The sequence below is a fragment of the Euleptes europaea genome, chromosome 11 (genome assembly GCF_029931775.1).
Source record: "Euleptes europaea isolate rEulEur1 chromosome 11, rEulEur1.hap1, whole genome shotgun sequence".
Taxonomy (NCBI): domain Eukaryota; kingdom Metazoa; phylum Chordata; class Lepidosauria; order Squamata; family Sphaerodactylidae; genus Euleptes; species Euleptes europaea.
The window spans coordinates 60,407,793-60,420,027 of NC_079322.1; the positions used below are offsets into that span (position 1 = coordinate 60,407,793).

Consider the following 12,235-nt stretch of genomic DNA (forward strand, 5'->3'; position numbering starts at 1 on the left):
ATCTGGCCTGAGGACCACTTTATCCCTGTGAAAGGTACAGAAACCTTCGCGCACTGACAGTGCCCTCAACTCAAGATACTCGACCGGCTGAGGTCACCGCCGTGAGGAATATGGCTTTCATCCTCAAAGTCTGTAAAGGAATGTCCCTGATGGGTTCGAAGGGAGGTCGTGTCAAGGCGGTGAGGACTATGTTAAGCCGCCACATGGGGAAGCAGTGGACTACTGGTGGTTTAGTCTGTGTTACCCCTTTCAGAAAGGTCATGATGTGGGGGTGTCTAGAGAGAGATAAGCCTTTGTTGGATGATAGAACGGTAGACATGGCAGCCACCTGCCTGCGCAAAGTGGAGGCTTTGAGACCCTGATCAACTCCATCTTGGAGGAACTCCAGGACCTTGGGAATGCCTGGGGAGAGAGGATCAATATGCTTGTGCTTACACCATAGGACAAAGGCTATCCAGGAGGTGTTATAAATCCTCCTGGTAGAAGGTTTTCTGGCTTCTAATATTGTGTCTACCACCACTGAGCTGTACCCCTTCCTTAAAAGAGATGACCGCTCAATTTCCAGGTGGTTAAGCGAAGCCATTGAGGGTCCAGGTGAAACAAGGACCCCTGATGAAGTAGGTCTGGAATGGCTGGGAGTTCCCAAGGTGGTTGAACTGACAGTCTCTTTAGGCTGGGGAACCAAGGTCTCCTCGGCCACAATGGAGCAATGAGGATGACGTTTGCTCCCTCCTTCCTTATCTTTCTTATCACCCTTGGCAAAATTGGAATGGGAGGAAAGGCAAAGAGCATTTCCTTTGGCCACGGGGACAAGAGGGCATCCATGTCCTCCGCCTCTGGGTGGAAGTATCGCGTTAGGAAACATGGAAGTAGGTAATTGTTTGCTGAGGCAAACAGATCCACCTTGGGCTGGCCAAACCTTTCCACTATCTGGCTGAAAACCGACCTGTTGAGAGACCATTCCCCTTCGTCTATGATCTGCCGACTCAACCAGTCGGCCTGTAGGTTGAGAATGCCCCTGACATGCTCTGCTGCCAGAGATAGTAAGTTCACCTCCGCCCATGACATTATGATCTTCGCCTCCTGCTGGAGTCTGGAAGACCTCGACCCCCCCTGCTTGTTGATATAAGCTTTGGCGGAGATGTTGTCCGTGCGAACCAGTACGTGTCTGTGTCACAGTAGGGTCTGGAACTGTTGTAGAGCCAGCCGAATGGCCCTTAACTCCAGGATGTTTATGTGTAACCTTCTTTCTCTTGCTGACCATTGGCCCTGAGCTATGTGGGTTTGACATGTGGCCCCCCAACCTTCTAGACTTGCGTCCGTGTAGACCTGGATCTGATCCTCTATGACAAGGTGTAATCCTTTGTTGAGGTTGCTGGGTTTGCACCACCAAAGGAGTGAGTGACGGAATTCCAGTGATGGATTTGTCCCTACTTTGTGTGATGAGGTTCTGATAAGGCTGAAGGAGTCTCTGGAGAGACCTTGAGTGCCATCTGGCCCATGGTACTGAGCTGAGGCAAGCCACCATCTTTCCCAGCACTTTGGCTAAGTACATGATCCCCGTGACTGGATCTGATCGTGGCCTGTACCATGCTTTGGATTTTGGCAATCTTGTCCTGAGGTAGGAAGACTAGATTCTTGTGTGTGTCCAGAATCACCCCCAGATGTTCCAACCTCTGGGTTGGAACCAGGTGACTCTTCTGAAGGTTCACTAAGAAACCATGGTTGGTAAGAGTTTGAACTACCTTGTTTGTGTGTGCTAAGGCCTCCTCCCTGGACTTGGAGCATATCAGAATGTCGTCCAGGTAGGGGAATATGGTAATCCCTTCCTGTCGAAGCAACGCCACCAGCGTCACCAGGATCTTGGTGAAGACGTGAGGGGCAGAAGCCAGGCCGAAGAGGAGAGCCCTGAATTGATAGTTTTTCCTGTGTAGCAAAACCTGAGATATTTGCAGTGTCCCTGATGGATCGGGACGTGAAGGTAAGCCTCCTTCAAGTCCAAGGACATAAGGAACTGGTCTACCTGCAGGGCTTCTATGATCGACCGGAGGGTTTCCATCCAGAACTTTCTGTATTTGACCATCTTGTTGAGGTGCTTCAGATGTAAGATAGCTCTCCAGTTCCCATTTTTCTTGGGGACTGTAAAGAAAATCGAATAAACCCCGCTGCCCATCTCAGGTAGAGGTACAGGCTCTATGGCCTGTATCTGGAGTAAGTGGGAAATGGCATCCAGGGTTCTCTGGTGCTTTTCCTTGCGCAATGACCTTGGGGAATTTACAAATTTGTCTCTGGGGAGGCAGGTGAATTCTATGCGGTAGCCTGAAGATATCACTTGAGACACCCAGGTGTCTGTGTAGGACATTTCCCATTGTGTATGGAACTGTAGGAGCCTGCCCCCCACTTCCTGTGACTTGGCATCACTGCTTTGGGGTTTTGGAGAATTTGTCTCCCCTGTTTCCTGAGAACTGCTGTTGTTGTCCCTGGGGGGGGGGGAAACGAAAAAACCAGTTGCCTCCCCTGCGAAAGGAACCCCTCTGATTATTCCAGGTGCCCCTTCGCTGATCTGGTCTGAAAGGTGCCAAGGTATGAGCAGACCTAAAATTGGGGAAAGACAAGAAAGGTTTCCCTTCCTTTTTATAGGACTTTGGAAGGACCTTTTTCTTATCCTTGTTTTCTACAAGTATCTTTTCTAACCTATCCCCAAAAGGTTTTCCTCCTGTGAAAGGATAAGACGTGGTAAGAGTCTTTGTTTTAAACTCATTCTGCCAGGGGCGGATCCAGAGTGCCCTTCTGATGGCTACATTGGAGGAGGTGGCGCGAGCAGCGAAGGACATGGCATCAAGGGAGGCGTCTGCCATGAACGCAGATGCCTTAAGTAGCCTGTTGAGTCCCTCTGCAACCTTACGGTTCTCCCCAGCATAAATTTGAATAATTTTCCTGAGCCACACAATGGAGGCTCTAGCCATGATGGATGTTGCCGCAGAGGCCTGTATGGCCAAAGTGGAGGCTTCATGAACCTTCTTAGAAAGAATCTCCGCTTTTCTATCAAGCGGGTCTCTAATGGTCCCCCATCCGATCCTCAGAGGGGAGATCTGGGGAATGTACTGCTGCCACTGGTGCATCAATCAGGGGAAGCTGAAATAGAGACATGGCTTGGGGAACCATAGTATAAAGCCTTTTAGTGCTGGAGGGAAATTGCATATTGGCCAGGGGTTTGTCAAACTCTGCTTGCACCTGGTTCTCAAAAAATTCTGGGAAGGGGATTTCCCAGACCTTAGGCCAGGGGTCCTCAAACTTTTTAAACAGGGGGCCAGTTCACTGTCCCTCAAACACTGTTGAGGGCCGGACTATAGTTTGAAAAAAATATGAACAAATTCCTATTCACACTGCACATACTGCTCAGCAGTAACGCACAAGCTCACTCACGAGCAAACACACCCACAAGCTCACTCACTAGCAAACACACACACAAGCCCACCCACTAGCAGGCACACACACAAGCTCTTTAATTAACAGGCATTTATACTATTAAAGGTTAAGGTTTCCCCTACACCACGCTCACCTCTGCAGCGTAACAAAGATATAGTTAGTATTTTGCTCTGGCTGGGTTTTATAGCGCCAGGATTGCACTGTTACAGGAACCACCGGAACTGAAAGGGCACACAAAATCTCTCATGGTCGTCATCTGACTACAAAACCCCACTGATGTCACCCAGCAAAGAGAAACTGGTTATTCTTTTCCTACAGAAGAAAAGTGGGCAACTGGCCACCCTGTGCCACCAGATGTGGCATATATGCCTACCTCTCGTCGGGCACACTACCGATCCCCAGGGAAGAGGCCAGCTGCCTGCTTAGGCTCAGTCCCCCCACTTAGGCTTTCTGCAAAATCTTCGTTTCTGCAAAAGATGCTGTGCAGTTTTCAGCGAGACGCCAAGAAAGGAGGGCGGGGGCGGGGGGGCGGGAAGAAAGGTAAAATTAGGACCGATTTAAAAAGGGAGAGGGAAAATAAGGATAAAAAAAGAGGTACATTTAGGAAGGGAAGTGGGAAAGGTCAGTTTGAAGGAGAGGGCTGCAGGGTGGGTCACTAGTCTTGCAGGAGGTCGGCTTGATGCTTCCTGGGCATGCTGCTATATGGGGCTTATTTATTTTAAAAAAAAAATTCTATCTCAGTGCGATCCTAGGGCCGCTCTCTAAATGCACATCTTCCCCAGCCAAATCCTCAAAAGTCAAAAATAAGCCCCTATGCAGAGTTTTTGCGAATTCAGATGGGGGAAAATGTTTATGCGTGGAAGGTTTTGCCTTGGATTTGCAGCTCTCAAGATGCACATTTCCCCTATCTGAATTCTCAAAACTCTGCATGGGGGATTATTTTTGGCCATTTATGCACGGGAGGTTTTGCCTTGGTGTTGCCCCTCTCTAGAGGCACATTTTTCCCATCTGAATGCTCAAAGTTCAACAATAAGCCCCCCCCCCCCCCATGCAGTGTTTTGAGAATGCAAGATGGGGAAAATGTGCCTCTAGAGAGCGGCAAATCCAAGGCAAAACCTCCCGTGCATAATTGGCCGAATTCATCTTAGACAGGAGCAACTCCGGACAGGAGGCGGCGGGCTAAGCTCTACTGGGAGTCAATGCGGTTTACTCCTGAGTAGGCGCACTCGGGACCAGGCGAAGGAGGGAGGAGGCTAGACGGAGGGGAAGGGGTGGGGGGGAAGAGAGGAAGGCGGGTTGCCCCAGAGGCGAGCCGTTGCCCCCCTTATAGGCTTGAGGTCCGGGTCGGCTGCCTCCGGCTTCTTCCCAAACCACCGGCGGCAGCTCCAATTGGCGGCAGCCTCCTCAGCTCCCTTTTTTGGAGGGCTAGACGAAGGCAGGCAGGCAGGCAGGGAGGGAGGGGGAAAGGAGGAGGAGACGGTGACGGCCGCCTCAGGTCACAAGATAGTGCCCAAGCAGAGCCGGTCGGAGGCCATCCCCGCGCGGAGGGCCGCTTCGAACTACCGCTCCCGGCATGCAGCGGGAGGGGAAACAGGCTTTCTCCCCCTCCTGTTTCCATCCAGAGGCGGGCCGCGCTGCATCATGGGGCTCGTAGTTCCCGGTGGAGAGACGCGTCGCTGGTTTTGGGCTCGGCCTGAGGGGCCGGGTTCAGGACCCTGAGGGGCAGGATCCGGCCCATGGGCCGTAGTTTGAGGACCCCTGCCTTAGGCTTTGTACTGGGAAAAAAAATCTTTTGTTCCCTTCTTCCTAGATTTTGGTGTGGGTTCAGTCACAGAGTCCGCATCCTCATTAAGATCAAGAGCTACCAAGGCCTTGCTTAATAGACCTTGGAAATCCTCAGTGGAAAACAAGCGGGGATGCTGTTCCTCGAGAAGGATTGGACTCTCTTCATCAGAATTAAATTTGCCTTCCTCTCTGCTCTCTGAGTCAGAGACTACAGTTCCATCCTCCATAATCTGGAGGCTTTGTGAGGATGGAGGGGCTTTTAAGGCTGCCTTTGTGCACCAATGGGTGGTAGTTTGGTCCTCTTGTCCCTGTTGGGAACGTGGAGGGGGAACAGTGGATGCACCCTGACTTGCCCCTTGTACTAGAGGCACAATGGAGTCCCTAAAGGCCGTTAACATTTGGACTTGCTTATCTAGGACACCGTTAAAAAGATCAAACATTTCCCACCGAGATAGAGGAACCTCCACCTCGGTGCGCATTACATTACCCCCATGAAGATTCTCGGGAACAAGAGAGGAGCCTTCTTCCTGAGGCGTTGTAATGGCCGCGGCTGCTGAGGTCGCCGTTTCGCGCCGCTTGATCCTTGTTGCGCCATTTCGAGGCGGCTCATGACAGGGCGCCTTTTTCGGCACGGTTGGCCCCTCTGCGCCTGTTGCCGCGACGCCACAACTATGGCCGTTAGCGTTCCCTTTAGATCATTGCCCTGTCAAGGCGACGAGGGCCGAATCATGATCCTCCTCAGAGAGGAGGTCAGAATCTGAGTCTCTCCTGCCGTCCGCCATCTTGTCCAGCGGGGCGAAGTGGGGGCGGAGAGGTAAAGTGAAAGAGAATGGACTAGTGAGGGGAAGAGCGTTCGCGGCCAAAGCCGGCAAATGGCAAATAAAAAATAGAAGGAAGACACACTAGAGATAAAAACACAGACGTAAAGGTCCACAAAAACACAAAGAATTAGAACAACCAGACTGAGTTCAACAACGAAGCTGCCACCCTAACCAAGGCAGGACGGAAAATGGGTTTCCCGCCCAGGGGACAGGAAGTTGAAAATTTTTTTAGTCCTGCCTCCCTGGGCACGTGATGGTAATACCCGCGAATGACAAGATGCCCTTCTCCCAGAACGAGAACAATGGACAGCTCCTACCTGTGCAAAGATGCATGCACATCAGAGGTAACCCATTTTTATTTTTAAAAAGATGTCAAAAATCCACCTGAAGCTTGGGAAATTATGCCAAAGCTATCACAGCCTTGCAGAGGCAATCTGACATTGACTAATGATTTAGATTATTGCAAGTAAGAACACAGTACTTGTTATAGTCCAGGCTTCAGTCACTGATAAAGATGTCTGTTTCTCTTACAGAGGGGTGTCAAGGCTGTTGTAATTTATGATACCTACAATCCAAATGAATGTTTGTTTTCAAACAAACATGGAGGGAGTTACATACTGTAGCCCAGTCTTCAACACTCAGGTGGGATCACAGAGACTCTAACTTCCTGGGTCATGAATCCTTATACAGCTGCATGTTTCTCCTTCTTTTTGAAGGACCTACTCGTGGTAAGCATGTTTAAAACTCAACTGCACCAGTACGCACTGTGATAGCAGCAGCAGGATGATGAGGCAACATTCTTAGCAGTGGAGAGAATTCCTCCATGGCTCTGAGCCTTGGTTTATTCTGCACTGTGATAGACCTAGTGGTGCTCAGCCTGCATTTCCTGTCCCCAGCTTCCTTGGTCAGATGCCCAATCCTAGCCTTGATACCGATGAGATCATAGCTTTGGCTCCTCCTCTTCCTGTTACATCACTCTGGTATCCAGTGCTTGTAGTTCAGTACACCCTAGGCAGCTACCTGGGAGTTAAAGGTGAGTCCCGTGTCTAGAAAGGTTCACTGCTAGAGCCTATATTCTGGGCCATTTTTAACTGCTCTCTTCTGTAGACCTTGAGAGCTAAAAGGAAATCCTGGCACTGGTTCTCACTGTATGCACTGGAAGTCAGATATATAAAAGTACCTAATTAAAGAACTAAAGTGAATTATTCAGTGAAATACTTAAAAATTCCTATATTTTAGTGAGGAAAAAATTACAACTCAGTATTTTCACACAACTAATTGGTGCAGCTGATGTAGTCACATTTAATTCATTCAAAACAGTTAAGACCTGAGAAACACTCAAAATTATATTGTAAATGTTCAGTGCCAGGATGCAGGATGCGTCAAACTAGCATAAATGTTTCCAAAAGGCTACATTTGGTTGTTGGCATTTCCCTTGTATTACACAATTTAAAAACATAAATGCAATGAACCAAAAAAAATCCAACCATCTATTTAGACTACATTTGCAAAGACCTGGCAGTTTATCTGCATCCGAAGTAAAATATTTATATGGAATGTTAAGTTTATAAAGCCAATTTTTCAAATCACAGACACCTAGTGGTCTGTGTAATAAATGATCACATTGACAACAAATTAAAAAAAATTAATATCCCTTCTCACCTCTTTTCATAAATATATAAAGTCTCACTAAATTCTTTTGCCTTTAAATAAATCAGCAAAGCCTTGTACATGTTAACATAAAATAACTGGGCTTCCTGTTTGCATGCCAAAGTTGTGATGCGTCACCGTCACACACTATTGGTAAGACAGGTTCACTTACACACAACATGCATCCATATCTATTAATATACTTCATCTCAACAGGAACAGAAGAAAAAGCAAAAAGCAACAAAAAAACCACTTTCTTCATTCCAGAGAACACAGCTTGGGTTTCTACTGTACAAGGCCAGTGTAACATGAGAATGATACCCAAGTTTTAATTAACAAGTTTTCAAATTAAAAAAACACACATGGCTTCTGGAGTCACACAAAGGCCAGTTCATACATTTATAAAACAATGAAGCACTGATATAAATAAATTCCACTTATGCTACTGCCTCTATTGCAAAGTCTCCAACCCACCTCATGAGTTACATAAAAACTACTCTAACCAACCCAAGGTCTGATGTTTCATTTGAAAGCTTTCCATTGCTTTGAATACCACAGAAGTTTAACTTTAACATTTTAAATGCAAAACATTTTTATTGCTTATTGTTCACTTAAAATAATGAAGTTTCCTCCAAGCATGCAATGCATTCCAGCATATACACCCTCCAGAGCACAGCCAAAGGAGCAGAAGACGAGCTTCAAAGACCACATTAAACATATCAACCAAGTATGTTAAATTTGCTCTCTTGATAAAGACACCAAAGTCAGGCTGGACGTGGAAGACAGTTTACACATTTAAAAAATCCGTGTTCATCACAATCCAATTTCGACACTTATACTAGACAAATAAAATGTTAGCCCCTTTTTGTCTCCTCCAGTTTTGCATTCCTTGAGTATTAGCCCTTGTCCCTGCTTAGAAACCAGCAACGTTAGAGGCCACTTAAACATGGATCTCACACCTTCTGATCTTCCTGGCTTCACGGAAGTCCCACGCTGGAGGCACAATCTATTTATAAAATGTGGTATCACAATAATTGGGACTCTGTTTTTGTTTTGTTTTAAAAAGTGGTGATTTGAATCAAGTAAAATAAGGCTTCATTGTTGTCCTCTGCCCCCTAGATCCTATTTTCAAACAGGAAGGCTCACACAAAGGAAAGATCAACATTCCACTGCACAAAGTTTGTGAAATCATCAATGTGCCAAAGCAAGAAAAGCTTCCCACCAACCGAATGGCATTTTAGGTGCACCTAAACACCCTTTATAAAGTTCCAGGAAATCTTTTTATTTGTTTACGGTGCTAAGAATGCACCCAACTGACTGGAACCCAGAAAGTCTCTCTTTCCAATTTGTCAAAGGTGGTTTTCAGCTCATTGTATGCTGTAGTTAGATCATCATTTACTATAACTTTGTCAAAGAGATGCCCATACTGGATCTCCATTATTTGTCCTGATTTAATCATCTCTTGAAAGTCTTCTTCCTATAACATAAAAAAGGAACACCAAGTCAAGATAAATGCAGAATAGTTTATAACTGCTAGACTCAGGCTGCAGTCCTAGGGACATTTTCCTGGCAGTAAGCCCAACTGAATAATATGGGACATTTCCAAGTAGACTGGTTCAGATTTTTCCCCACTCACTTTTTTTTTTGCATCTGCAGCACCTCCACACACACACACACACACACCCAGCACAAACAGTATTCTTGGTTCTGTAACCATCTGAAGTCCCATTTCAGGGCCACAAAGGGCTGCTGATGAAGAAGGAGAATCAGCATCTCCCCTCTCCGAGGTGCATGTTATTGCTTTCTGCTTACACAAGAACTCTGAATCCAAGCCTAAAGTCCACTAGCAGTTTACAACAAAGTGAATACAAGTCATATTATACAGTTTACGCAAACTATAATTTCAAACTGTTGCAACAACAGCTTTGAAAATATCCTGACAGCTATCCAATCTGCCCCATGAATCAGCGTCATTATCTAGTAACTGATAATCAAAGAAATGTATGTGTGCTAGAAACAGCACTGAAAAACTGTTTTTAAGCTGTTTACATTAATGATGTACTACCAACTGCATTACCTAAGACTCAGCTTGCTATTAGCAAGGGATTTACTAGAACACAGCCTGCATTTTTGAAAGTTTGGTACAAATCCAAAGAATCGTTCCTGTTGGATTCCTGGGTCTTATTAGAGCTCATTCATTACGTTTATGTTCACGTGTTTGGAACACTGAATGTAACTATATAAAATTGACAGAAAACCTTAAGAGGAGCAACCACCAAGGACTTTTCCAAACTGTTTTGCATTTAGTGGTTTTGAAAACTCTTCTTGACTTGAATAAAACATTCAAACATATAGTGCTTTGGAAAACCTATCTTACAAAAACAGTTCTCAGAAGTAGATGTGTAATGTTCACCCACAGGATTACTTCATTAAGTTCTACATAATGCTGGGAGTTCCTGAAGTGGTTGCTTATCATTCTAGGACAATAACCCAATGCTCTGCATTCATTCCCCCCCCTTTCACGCAACAAGGTAAGATCCAAGCAGTGGAAGCTGGTGCATCATTAATAGCACCAGCTTTACATCTCCTTGTTACCGTATTTTTCGCTCTGTAACACGCACTTTTTTCCTCCTCAAAAGTGAGGGGAAATGTCTGTGCGTGTTATGGAGAGGATGTACCGGTATGAGGTCCCTCCCAGACGCCCAGTGCAGCGGCAGCGGGGCGCAGGGCCCCGGGAGCCGGCTAGGACGCCACCAGCCAGGTGGGGGGCGGGAGGGGCCTCCCGCTGCCCAGTTGGCTGGCAGCTTTAAAGCCGGCTCCCGGGGCAGCATGGCTATGGCATTGCAGCAAGATGTGCGGCCGGGCTCCAGCGCAGCGGGGCGCAGAGCCGGGCCACCCCGGGAGCCGGTTAGGGCCGCCAGCCAGCTGGGAGGCGGGCGGGGTGCACAGAGCCAGCTGGGCGCGTGCGCCGGCTCGTGCCGTCCCGATGAGCAAACGCCCAGCCGGCTCTGTGCGGCCCTGCCCGCCTCCCAGCTGGCCATCGGGGTGGGGAACGCCGACTCGTGCGGTCCCGACGCGCACGCGCCCAGCCGGCATTCACTCCATAAGACAAGTTTTTAGAGGAGGAAAACAAGATTTTTTCTTGTTTTCCTCCTCTAAAAACTAGGTGCGTGTTATGGTCAGGTGCGTCCTATGGAGCGAAAAATACGGTATTTGCTGTGCTTCCTAGCGTTAGCATATTCAGCATTTGTCTCTGTGGGGAGAAGCAGAATGTAGGAAAAGTGAATCCACACAAGAGCCACAGAACACCCTCATGATCCAAAGATCAAGAGAAACGACTCCACTGAGGGCAGTGGCAGCATCAGCCGCTGGAAAGAAAGAGCCTTGGCTACTTACCGTGAAGGCTTCTTCTGCTCAGAGGGACGAAGGGCATCTTTATGATGGGTGTTTCCTTTTCCTCTTAGTTCGGGAGGCAGGATTTAATATTTAAATTTTTTCCTGGCTTCTCAGGGTAAACGCCCCCTATTGCCAGTTCTAAAACTTTCCAAGCCTTAGAATATTAGTAGGAAGAAAACTAAGAAATGTGTTAAACTTTACGAAATTGTAATTTGAACTACGTACACTGTGAACTTCAACAATAACCTTGAAACATAATTATAACTGAACAATTGATGGACGTCAGGGAGGGCAAGATGCCCTTCGTCCCTCTGAGCAGAAGAAGCCTTCACGGTAAGTAGCCAAGGCTCTTTCTCGGCTCAGAGGGACAAAGGGCATCTTTATGATGGGACATATAAGAGCAGTCCCCGCCCTGGGAGGGTTAGACGTCCTGTAATATGCTCTGTAGCACTCTTCTTCCGAAGGCGGCGTCGGATGAAGAGTAGAGGTTTAATTTGTAGTGTCTAACAAATGTAGACACAGACGACCAAGTAGCCGCCTTGCAAATTTCTTCTATAGAAGCTTGTCTATCAAAGGCAGCGGAAGTGGCTGCACTTCGGACTGAATGGGCCGTTATCCCTCCAGGAATGGGTAGTTTGCTTTCCTTGTATGCTGTTTTTATGCATAAGGAAATGGTGCGGCTAATTGATGCCCTTGACATGGGCTTACCCTTTTTTGGTTGAGAGATGTTGATAAAAAGAGATTCAGATTTTCTGATGCTTTCTGTTCTGGTCATGTATATGTGGAGTGCCCTACGAGCGTCTAACAAATGCCAAGTCTTCTCTAACGGTGTCTTAGGGTTAGGGCAGAATGATGGAAGGATTATGTCTTGTTCCCTGTGGAACTTTGTATTACACTTGGGAATGAAGGAGTGGTCATGGCGTAGGACTACCTTGTCCTTGTGAAAGGTAATGAGGCCTGGTCGTATCGAGAGGGCTCCTATTTCAGATACCCTACGCGCTGTGGTTACCGCTGTCAGAAATAGGACTTTCATTCTTAACCATTTTAACCCAACCTGTGAAAGCGGTTCGAATGGAGGCTTTGTAAGTGCGGTGAGAACCGTGTGTAGGCTCCAAGTGGGAAACCTGTGTCTTGTAGGAGGTGCGGTTATAGAC

At 47.2% G+C, this 12,235-nt stretch overlaps 1 protein-coding gene across 2 annotated transcripts in view; it reads right to left on the bottom strand.

Moving 5' to 3' along the window:
* Window positions 1-8,734: 8,734 nt before the first annotated feature.
* MPP7 (MAGUK p55 scaffold protein 7) overlaps window positions 8,735-12,235 on the bottom strand; it is a 97,260-nt gene continuing 93,759 nt past the window's right edge. For both annotated transcript variants that reach the window (XM_056857979.1, XM_056857978.1), the window contains exon 16: window positions 8,735-9,162. In XM_056857979.1, coding sequence (XP_056713957.1) covers window positions 8,983-9,162 — 180 coding nt within the window. In that variant the 3' untranslated portion in view covers window positions 8,735-8,982. The remainder of the gene's footprint in view (window positions 9,163-12,235) is intronic.